The 12,261-nt window shown below is 40.6% G+C and overlaps 1 protein-coding gene across 1 annotated transcript; it reads right to left on the bottom strand.

Moving 5' to 3' along the window:
• Nucleotides 1–5,802: 5,802 nt before the first annotated feature.
• LOC311491713 (immunoglobulin alpha-2 heavy chain-like) lies at nt 5,803–6,773 on the bottom strand (the record flags this gene model as incomplete). Its single annotated transcript, XM_084549725.1, has 1 exon — nt 5,803–6,773. A coding segment is annotated over one exon (750 nt), but the record flags the coding sequence as incomplete, so codon positions are not given.
• Between the last annotated feature and the right edge of the window lie 5,488 nt (nt 6,774–12,261).

Here is a 12,261-nt window from a genome sequence, read left to right as displayed (position 1 = left end):
CTACCCGATCGGCGTATTGAGCACCACTGCTGTAGCAGCACCTGACCACAAATGTGTGTCTTTAAAAGATTGTGATGCTAGCTCCTGATCCAACTCCAAAACCACAACTAAAGTGCCAGCTGTCAGCGCGGTGTCACCCCGTAGGACAGGACAGGACACTGGTGGAAAGAACTTGCAGAAGTGTTGGCTTTAATATCAGGAAAGACATTACTCACTGAAATAGTGAATAAATGTATGGTTGTCTAAAAATTATGCTTTTTAATCAACATATTCATGCAAGGCCACCTTCACCAGCCTAGAAAAAATCATTTGTTGTTTGTCAGTACACTTGTAGGAGCAATTAGCAGATATTATGATGCATAGTACCAGTCTCACACAACCACAGATATCACCTTTTGACTACAAACACATGAAGACAATAAAAGGAAACAGCTCTGGGTGTGTCGGAGCTGGAGAAGCAGTGGCCAGTCCTGGAGGTTTAATTTAATGAGGGTGAGATCTTACATTTTGTGTGAGGCTTTAACCAGGCTTTATTTCTTTTTCTGCAAGCTGAAGAACAATTTTATTGAATAATGAAATAGTATATTTGATTTGATTCTCTGTGTACAGTTGTTGGCTCCTGTTCAAGAATAAATGTTTTTAAATCAAAATGTATCAAGGATCAAAACATTAGTAGACAAACTAGATGTAGCCTATAGGTGTTTGGGCACAAGCAGGCCAAATGCATCAATTCAGGTGGTGAATGAAAGAACCAGTTATCAATATAATCTGATCTGATTTTAGCTTAAAACCATATTTATGCTTCTTTATTTATAAATAAATGCCCCAATTTTTTTTTGCTCGCACACTTCGCGCACTGGCATGGATAGAGGCCCACTGACATTAAGAGTGTACAGGGCCCATAATTTGCTTTCAGCTGTGCTACAATGGGAGTAAATACGACTAAAAATAAGACAACCTTTTACATTAAGTAACTCACCCACAAACTCCATCCTGGTCCCATTTCCAAACAGTATGTGTCCACATGAGGCAACAGCATAGTAGTAGATCCCATTATGAGACAGATTCAGGTTCTCCATCGGCAGGTTGTAGATACAGGTGCTTGTTTGTGTGTTGTTTTTTTCCTCTCACACTGATTATTCCTATCTCCATGAGTGCAAATGAGTCCTGGATGAATTTCATCAGTGTCTTTGAACCATTAAACAAAGATCCCACTTAAACACAATTAATAGTAAAGATACTGGTCAAGCAGCAAATAGTCTCACTTTTGTCCACCAGTATGAAGTCTTTATTTGTATAGCTCTTTTCAAATCAACATTACAAAGTGCTTTACAAAAACTTAAAAAGATGAAGTTTTAAGTGATAAATGCTCCATATATTCATTACTGGATGATTTAGAGCAGTGGTTCCCAACCTGGGGTACGGGGGTACGCAGAGTGACGTAGGGGGTACGCAAAAGAGTTGATTCTGAGTTGAACTCAGCCTGATTACATTTTGAAACTGAAAAAACGGACGATTAATTGAATTTTGATTTCGATTTCGGCTTCCCTCTATCATGAAAATAAGATAATCGTAATAAAACGATCATTCTGCCGCACGCCGTGTCTTGTGTGGTAAATGCAGCGAACACTTCCATCTCCACCTGTGCGCTCCACTCTGCCCCCGCCGAAAAAAAAGAAGTGTAGAAGAAGACGATAGAAGATGGCAGAAAGGCAGCCTTTGGTCGGAAAGAAAGGTAAAGCCAATTCTGTGGCGTGGAAACACTTCGGTTTCGAGGAGTCTGACTCGGAACAAACGAAGATATTGTGCAAGATATGTCACGCTACTAAGGTTGCCATCCGTCCCTTGAAAAACGGCATAGTCCCGTATTTACAAACAAAGTCTCGTATTGTGCTGTCATGGGACACACTTTGTCCTGTATTACCGTGAAAAATACTGTGTAAAATGAGAATGGATTTAAGGAATAACCAGGCAATTTACACTCACCGGCCACTTTATTAGGTACACCTTGCTCGTACCGGGTTGGACCCCCTTTTGCCTTCAGAACTGCTTTAATCCTTCGTGGCATAAATTCAACAAGGTACTGGAAACATTCCTCAGAGAGTTTGGTCCATATTGACATGATAGCATCACGCAGTTGCTGCAGATTTGTCGGCTGCACATCCATGATGCAAATCTCCCGTTCCACCACATCCCAAAGGTGCTCTATTGGATTGAGATCTGGTGACTGTGGAGGCCATTTGAGTACAGTGAACTCATTGTCATGTTCAAGAAACCAGTCTGAGATGATTCGCGCTTTATGACATGGCGCGTTATCCTGCTGGAAGCAGCCATCAGAAGATGGGTACACTGTGGTCATAAAGGATGGACATGGTCAGCAACAATACTCAGGTAGGCTGTGGCGTTGACACGATGCTCAATTGGTACTAATGGGCCCAAAGTGTGCCAAGAAAATATCCCCCACACCATTACACCACCACCACCAGCCTGAACCGTTGATACAAGGCAGGATGGATCCATGCTTTCATGTTGTTGACGCCAAATTCTGACCCTACCATCCGAATGTCGCAGCAGAAATCGAGACTCATCAGACCAGGCAACGTTTTTCCAATCTTCTATTGTCCAATTTTGGTGAGCCTGTGCGAATTGTAGCCTCAGTTTCCTGTTCTTAGCTGACAGGAGTGGCACCCGGTGTGGTCTTCTGCTGCTGTAGCCCATCTGCCTCAAGGTTCGACGTGTTGTGCGTTCAGAGATGCTCTTCTGCATACCTCGGTTGTAACGAGTGGTTATTTGAATTACTGTTGCCTTTCTATCAGCTCGAACCAGTCTGGCCATTCTCCTCTGACCTCTGGCATCAACAAGGAATTTGCGCCCACAGAACTGCCGCTCACTGGATATTTTCTCTTTTTCGGACCATTCTCTGTAAACCCTAGAGATGGTTGTGTGTGAAAATCCCAGTAGATCAGCAGTTTCTGAAATACTCAGACCAGCCCGTCTGGCACCAACAACCATGCCACGTTCAAAGTCACTTAAATCACCTTTCTTCCCCATTCTGATGCTCGGTTTGAACTGCAGCAGATCGTCTTGACCATGTCTACATGCCTAAATGCATTGAGTTGCTGCCATGTGGCTGATTAGAAATTTAAGTTAACGAGCAGTTGGACAGGTGTACCTAATAAAGGAGTGTGTTCAGTGGCAGGCTGCTGTCTCAATCCTGCTCCACCAACAGACTGAAAAACTCTTTCGTCCCCCTGGCCATCAGGCTGTACAACAGCTCTCAGTGATGGCAGGAGACACAATAGACAATGGACATACTTTTTTGCACCTACTTACTGGACACTCTGTCATTACCAGGTCTGTCTACCTCTGCTACATCTGGTGACTGTGATTTTCATTCATTTTTTCCCATTTGTAGCTCTCATATTTAAAAAAAAAAAAAAAAAAACTTCTACTTCTACTGGTCACTTTATATTTCTAACAGGTCACTTTATATTTATATTTCTAACAGGTCAATTTATATTTTTAACATAGTTTATAGTTGTATAAACATTTTATTTCTAGTCACTTTATATTTTTTATATAGCTTTTGTATTTTATGTTCAATGTATGTTACTGCTACTGGATGCTGGAATTATCTGGAAGTATCTATCTATCTATCTATCTATCTATCTATCTATCTAAAGTGGCCGGTGAGTGTATATGAACATTTACAGTAAATTTATTCCCAGGCGGTCTCCTGCTCTGTGACCAATGAGATGACAGCGGAAATCCCGCTCAGCTCATTGGTCGAGGTACTGTTGCTTGCGAATCTTGTATTGAAAATAAATTGTTGAAAAAAAAATTCACCACACTGGCCCTACCAAAGTCTGAGATAGTGTTTATTTTTTTATTTTTACATATTATTTAATTTAATTCAATTCAGTTCAGTTTTATTTATATAGCGTCAATAACAATACAAATCGTCCCAAGACGCTTTACAAAAACCCGGCCTGAAACCCCCAGACCAAGCCTGAAGGCGACGGTGGCAAGGAAAAACTCCCTTTTAACAGGAAGAAACCTTGAGCAGAGCCCAGCTCATATGGAGGGACCCATCTGCCTAAAGCCAGCCGGGTAGAGACAGAAGAAAGAGAGAAGAGAACAGCAAGATAAACATACATCTGGCATTGATACACATATCTAACTAAAGCGTACATCTTATGATACAAACTGATGATGTTACACTGATGTTCTGTGATGTGATGTTCTACTTTTTGAAATTCTAGGAACCACAAGTAGACCCGCACTTTCAGACCGAATAATTAACTTTATTAATAAAATTTTCTCTTATTTATTTGTATTTTTCAGTTCAAACTTATCGTGTTAAAAGAAATACCAGAGTTAAAAGTTCAATAAATGCTTGTTCTCAAATCAATGAATAATCATCTTTAATAATCGTGATTACAATATCAATCAAAATAATCGTGATTATGATTTTTGACATAATCAAACAGCCCTATTTTCTCATTTTCGGATTCTCCACCTAAATGAAAAATCAAAAGACTGTTTTTCATGTGAATCAAGTATGCCAATAACTGGATTGTAGGACAACTGGCTTTGAAGCTATGTATCAGTTTGCTGCTAATGTGGCTAGTGCTAGGTCACCTAAATAAGAAAGACGCTGATTCCCTGAAATGTCTGTGATTGGTCTCCTGATGATATAGCTATACTTGCTAGAGTTATTTCCCCCCCAGAAACAAGCAAATCTCGTTCTTGATTGGGTCTTTAAATGCTGTTGTCAACAATTCCGATAACTTTCTGTCATTTGAGCTGTCAAGTCATCGGTCTGAGGTAAACTAGGTCGCCCGGCTAACCGCCAAAAATGGATAAATGGCGAAAACGGATGGATTGCCCTTCCAGAGAGACCTCAGCTGCTACCACCAGTCAGGCTCACAGACATTTCTTTTTCTAGCTGCTACAAGTGCGTGAGAGTAGGGGGTACATGGCAGGAGGTCAAATGTCTGAAGGGGTACGGGCTGTGAAAAAGTTGGGAACCACTGATTTAGAGTTATATTTATTCAGCATGACACACTAGTTTATCTCATTTTGTGTCAAATAAAAATAAAAGAAATTATACCTGTGAATTCTGCAAAGGCTTTTTCCAGTGGTACAAATCAGGCCCAATTGCAGTTATAGAGTGTGAGAAGAAAATACTGACAGAACATCATTAAATTAAATTTCAAATACAAAGGGACATTTCTAGTATACTGACACTTTCTGGCAATTGTAGACTTCTGACTTTGTAAAATTTTCAAAAAGTCACATTTCATCTCAGTTAAATTGCCAGAAACAGAAAAGAAGTCAGGGTACACTTCTTCTTTGCATCGAAACCAGCCAGAGAGAGAGCTTTTTATTTTTGTTTAGTTTATAGCAGGTATTTACATTTTAAGTGAAATTACACACAAAGTAGACTCTTGTCCTATTCTACAGAGACACAGCTAAAACATGATCATTTTTATTGCCTAACACCAGAGTAGATACACGTTGCCATTGTGTCATCTCTTTGATTTCTTGATCGATTGGCCTTCTTCACCCTTAAAGCAGCGTAATGGAGGTTTTCTTCAGCCTGGTAAAATAGAAAACAACAACTGACAATGTGGTATATACCTAAGAAGAAACCATTTCAACAATAAGATTATTTTGAAAGGTATTTAGATACCTCAGAGTTTGTTGTGTGTGAAGCCGAAAATCCTGCATGAGGCTCTGAAACACAAAGAAAAGCTGTGTTTCTATAATGTTAAAATTCAGTAATTACACAATAAACAGCACGATTTACCTGTAGTTTGCTGGCTGTTTCTCTTGTATGTGTACAGTAAGGCAGCCAGTAACAGTGTAAGGATAGTGGTGAATGTCAAAGCGCCACCCAAGAAATACACCAAGAAAACAGAAAACTCCTCACCTGCAGCATAACGAGGATGTGTAATGACATTAGCGATATTATCTTTATGGAGTAATCATAACTGTTACGATAAGAAAAAAATACAATTCTACTCACTCTTTAACTCCAGCCTGGTCCCATTTCCAAACAGTATGTGTCCACATGAGGCAACAGCACAGTAGTAGATCCCATTATGAGACAGATTCAGGTTCTTCATTGGCAGGTTGTAGACACAAGTGTGTGTTTGTGTGTTGTTTTTCCTCTCACACTTTTCATTCCTGTCTCTGTGAGTGTAAATGAGTCCTGGATGAGATTCTTCAGAGTCTTTGAACCAGTAAACACTGTGTTCTCCATCACAGGTCCCAGTTTGTACTGTACAGTTCAGAGTCACAGAGCCTCCTGGCTGGATGGTCTCAGATGAGGAGTGATGAACTGAAGCTTTAATATTTAAATCTAAACCTTTTACAATGACTGTAATGCCTTCTGCAAATTCAGACATTACAGAAATTGTACGTGCGCAGTAATAAGTAGCTGAATCTGAAATACGCAAATCTGAAATAATCAAGTTGTTTTTACCATTTTCTGTTTCCAATGTGAATCTTGAATTGTTCACAAATTCATCATAAAATGTCCCAGTGCTATCATAGATGTAGAAATTAGAAATGAGCTTTGGTTTCTGTCCCAATGTTTGCTTATACCAGTTAAACCATGCTGACGCTTCACTTCCATAGAAACATCGCAAAATTATACTTTCACCAACATTTACTGATTTGAAACCACTCTCTTGATGAACAGATGAGGATTGATGTGTCTTCTGAGCTGAAGCGACTGGAGAAACAAAGCAAAGACACAACTGATTTCATAATTTAGAAGATAAATTAGAGTATAGAAATGAGAAACGATTAGAAACAGTGTCCCTAAGAAAATAAAAACCACAGTCACTAAAACACAACTCACCTTTTCCCCAAAAGAACAAACATGTCAGGTAGAAAACAAATGTTAGAGATGTCATCGTGTTCAGATCGGTGACTTGAGTGAAAAGAATCTTGCTCTTGAGCTTCACCGACTCTTCAAAGACAACACTTTGTTTGATTGGCCAATCTGAAGTGAAACTGTGCGTCCCAATAAGGTAACATGTTCACAACCACAGTGACAAGCTTGGTCTTTGGGCAAGGGGCAGGACTCAAGACTTGTTGAGAGATATTTGAAAAGTGTAGCTGCTCTTCAATCTGCCCATTAGGTTTCCTTTAAAGTGCAGAAAATGCTCCAAAAAGGATTACACTCACATCCAATTCATGGTTTAGTTATTGAGTTGGGTTAATTTTTTTCAGTATAATACTTTACAGTTGCAATCAGTAAAACTTTTGAGTACACTTAAATGAAGCATTCAATGTTCCTGCGGCACTGTGACTGGTATTGATCTTAGCGTTAGTTGAGACAGGCCACAAAGTCAAGCTCAGCTCACAATCCCAGTTACATCAGCTGATAATTGATCTAAGCCAGCCCAAATAGTTTAGCTGACAGCTCATTTGAGGCATCCACTGGAAAATCCCATTTAGGGCACCTTACCTAAGTTGCCTGCAGGGTCCCAAAACAGAACAACTGTAAACTGAAATAAATAAAGAGGCCTTGACCTAAATACAGTCTTTTTTTCATCTTTTTTTTTTTCTAGTCATGAAAACCAGAGTTCCTTGACAGCAACACACACACACACACACACACACATATATATGATTAGTGCCTCTGTGCTGTGTCTGAGTCCAGCCTTTTCCAGCCATTGGTAGATCTTCTCAATATCCGCCACTTCTTCAATTTGACGGTGGTACATGCCCTGTAGGGGCTTGTCCCTCCCAGTTTTCTGCTCCTCTTCCTCTGCACTCTTATCGGGTTTCTGTTGCCTGAGACATTCACTTTGCAGTTCATCCTTTTTTCTGATGTACGCTTTGATTTTTGATGTTTTATCCTGGATCGTGGCCTTGATGCTCACTAGTCCTTGGCCTCCCTCTTTCCACTTAGTGTACAGTCTCAGGGTGCTGGATTTGTGGTGAAACCCTCCACACATGGTGAGGAGCTTTCTTGTCTTGATATCTGTGGCTTCTATCTCTTCCTTTAACCAGCTTATGATCCCAGCTGGGTATCTGATGACTGGTAGTGCATACATGTTCATGGCTTGGATCTTGTTCTTGCCATTCGGCTGACTTTTCAGGACTTGCCTCACTCTCTGGAGGTATTTGGTTGTGGTTGACTCCCTCGGTTTTCCTCATGGTTTCCATCAGCCTGTGGGATACCAAGGTACTTGTAGCTGTCTTGGATATCACCTATGTTGCCCTCTGGTAGGTCGACCCCTTCAGTTCTGATGATCTTGCCTCTCTTTGAGACCATACAGCCACACTTGTCCAATCCGTATGACATCCCTATGTCTTTGCTGTAGATCCTGGTGGTGTGGATCAGTGAGTCGATTTCTTCATTACACTTCTTTACACTCATTCCTGGTGTACAGCTTGATGTCATCCATGAAGAGCAGGAGGCTAATTGGTACCCATATCCACTCTTTGTGATGATCTGACTGAGGGGGTTCAGGCCTATTCAGAACTGCAGTGGTGATAGTGCATCTTCTTGGTATATGCATTTGATGTTGACTTGGGCAACTGGCTTTGAGTTGGCCTCTAGGGTTGTCTTCCACATGCCCATCAAGTTCTGGATGAACCCTTAGGTTCCTGTTGATCTTATGCAGTTTCAGACATTGCAGTATCCATTCTAGTCAGTCCAGGCGGTGCACAGGTTGGTCTGTCTGCTCTTGCAGTCTCGGACAACTGCTCTATCGACCGGTAGATGGTGCTTCTGGTGTTGATACCAATTTCCTTCTGAGCCCCACTCATATATCGGGCTACGTGCTTACTCATCTTAGCCGTGATGATGCCTGACAGGGCCTTCCATGTTGTGGAGAGACAGGTTATTGGCGGGTAGTTGGATGGGACGGGTCCCTTCTGAGGGTCCTTCAAGAGTAGGACTGTCCCTTCCTGGGTTAGCCAGTCTGGGTGGGACCCATCCCATAGCAGCTGGTTCATCTGTGCTGCTTGGCGTTCATAGAGTGCAGTTAGCTTCTTCAGCCAGTAGGCATGGATCATATCAGGGCCTGATGCTATCCAGCTCGTCATCTTTGACACTCTTTCCTGGATGTCTGCCATTGAGATGGTTACTGGTTCTTGTTCTGGGAGGTTTCCGTGGTCAGCTCTTAGGTCCACTAGCCACTGGGCCATATGGCCTTCCAGTATTCTTCCACCTCAGCTCTCGTTGGATCTGACCCTTTGTTATTTCTTCCCTGCCACTGAGAATACACCATGGCTGGTGCTGTGGAGAACAGCTTCTTTATTCTCCTGGCCTCCGCCTCCTTGGTGTATTTCTTCAACCGGGTGGCCAGTGCTGCTATTCTCAGTTTTGAGTGCCTCAGGTATAGAGAGCTTGTTGTATTTCCTGGGTGCCCTTTTATTCACCATGTTGCCTTTCTGTTAGCTCTGCTAGCTGGCTAACTTCTCTCTGTGTTGACCTTATCTTGGCCTCTAACCGTATCCTCCATGGTGGGTGCTGCCTGTTATGGTTTGGGCCCTCTTGTATCCAAGCATAATAGGATTACTGTCGCTGTACTGTGTTCCAGCTAATCTGTCTCATTGATGGTTCCTGCAGTGATTGTTGTTAGTGCAGCATTCACATCCACTAGCAGATCTTCTGAGGGTACTTTACAAGTCAGCTTCGGTATTCGTCTGGGATTCCAGGTTTCTAGTTGGGCCATGATCTTCCTTCTCAGGTCAGCAACTCTTGTACTGAGACTGTTGGTATTTGTTGGGGCTTGGTACCCAATCTCTGATTGTAGGTAAGAGGGACATTCCGCTCACCCTCTTGGGGTGGTATCTGTGCCATTCTCATATATATGTGTGTGTGTATATATATATATGTGTGTGTATCAGGGACCTGTGGTCAGGGGAGGCAGGTGAGGCAGTGCCTCACCAAGCATCATGAAAAGTAATGATGATAAAATAAATTATACTATTGATAAAATAAATCATACTATTTATCCATTGGTCTGATATAAATCAGATATAAATGCAATTTATGTATGATTCATGTGCTGGGGTTCTTCTTCTACGCTGGGTGAACTGTACTGTCAGTCCATTAATTGGATCTTTTCTCTGTGCCAGAAATAGACGATTCAGTCTTGACCTTCAGTCAAAACAGGAAGTGGTAATGATGGAAGATATTTTGTTAAACAGTCTGTATTACAAATGGATCAGATCATCAGAAGATTTAACAAAGCAATATTAATATATATAATATATATTTGATTAAGGTGACGATTTGGTTATAAATGAATTTCTCATTTGAGGAATTAACGCTGCCTGGCCAAAAAAAAAGTCGCCACCTGGATTTCAACAAGCAAAAATATTAAAATTGGGTTAAGAACTGTCCAATGCATTATTAAAAACTGGAAGGATAGTGGGGGACCAGCGCATCAGGGTTAGTCATCATGCCTAGTGCCTACTGTACACAGTCTGAGTGGAAGCAGTGTGTCGCAAATTGGTGACACTCGGAGTCAAGGGTTTAACTGTTGCTACAGTGTTAAAAGCGCTATCCATCTTTGGTTTTATTTTTATTAAGAAAAGTTTACCTTTAGAAAAATAGCGCTGTCCCTTTAAGAAAGATGTCTGACTTGCTGTTTGTTTTGGAGGTGCAACAGATAAATTATATACTAACATCTAAAACATTTTTTCAATGGCATACGATCTACCCACAACACCTTCACAATCTACTGGTCGATTGCGATAGCTGTAGCAGCACCTGACCACAAATGTGTGTCATAGATAGATAGATAGATAGATCGACAACTTTATTGAGTTCCCGCAGGGAAACTGACATCTCCACCGCATACAGCACTGTCAGACATACTTGGTAAGTACTGTGCTAAATTGTAAGGAATCATAACAACTAGTCGTTAGCTTCACTTTATTATAGCAGAAGAACGTTCACTTCAGTTGGTGCACAGCTGCATTAAAACACACTGTGTTGAAGAGAATGTTCTGGAAACCTATTTGATCAAGAGAAATTTGAAATCTGAGCAAGCTGTTAGCAACATTATAGCTTTATGTGTTTGTTCTCATTTAAACCACATGTGAAGTCTTTCTTAGAATTACATTTTCTAATCAGCATATTCATGCAAGACCAGCTTTACCACGCCAGCAAAAATCATATGTTGTTTGTCTGTACATTCGTAGACACAGTTAGCAGATATTATGATGCGGAGTACCAGCCTCACACAACCATAGATTTTGGTCTTTTGACTACAACCACATGGAGACGATAAAAGGAAACAGCTCTGGGTGTGTCGCTGTGTGTAGCAACTGTGATGCAGATTGTATGCTTATGTAGCTTGTAGGTCTTTCATTGTGAATTATTGTTGTTATTCCTGGATAATTTTCTGTTAAATAATCAGCCCAGGAACATGCATTACGTTCATAGAAAAGCATGTTTAATACATTTATTGAAAGACAAGTTCTTAAAGCTCAGTACATTTAGCTGAAATAAAGAAAATAAAAATTTTGAGAAGTTGTATTACGTAGACATTAAAAGCGAAAAGATTTTGTTTTCCCATGAACAAATTTTAAAAGCAAAGGAACAATTCTAGAATACTGATATTTTCTGGCAATGGCAGACTTCTGACTTTGTAAAATTTCTTCTTTGTTAAATTGCTGGAAACAGAAAAGATGTCAGGATATACTTCTTCTTGACATTGAAAGCAGCCAGAGAGATATTTTTATTTGTGTTTAGTTTATAGCAGTTATTCACACTAAGTTACACACAAAGTAGAACTACTCATGTCCTTTTACTCTGAGACACAGCTAAAACATGATCATTTTTATCGCCTGACAGCAGAGTAGATGCATTTTTCATCTGTGTCATCTCTTTGACTTCTTGATCGACTGGCCATCTTCACCCTTACAGCAGCGTAATGGAGGTTCTCTTCAGCCTGGTAACTCTGCTAATAAAATAGAAAACAGCAAATGACAATGTGGCATATACCTAAGAAGAAATCATTTCAGCAATAAGATTATTTTGAAAGTTATTTAGATACCTCTGAGTTTGTTGTGTATGAAGCTGAAAATCTTGCATGAGACTCTGAAACACAAAGAACACCTGTGTTTCTATAATTTTAACATTCAGTAATTACGTAAAAAACAGTATTATTTACCTTGCTGGCTGTTTCTCTTGTATGTGTACAGTAAGGCAGCCAGTAAAAGTGTAAGCATAGTGGTGAATGCCGAAGCGCCACCCAGTAAATACACCAAGACAAGAGA

Source organism: Chelon labrosus (assembly GCF_963514085.1).
Source record: "Chelon labrosus genome assembly, chromosome: 1".
Lineage (NCBI taxonomy): Eukaryota > Metazoa > Chordata > Actinopteri > Mugiliformes > Mugilidae > Chelon > Chelon labrosus.
Note: the sequence above shows the minus strand (reverse complement) of the source record. Positions and strands in the feature narration are given on the sequence as shown.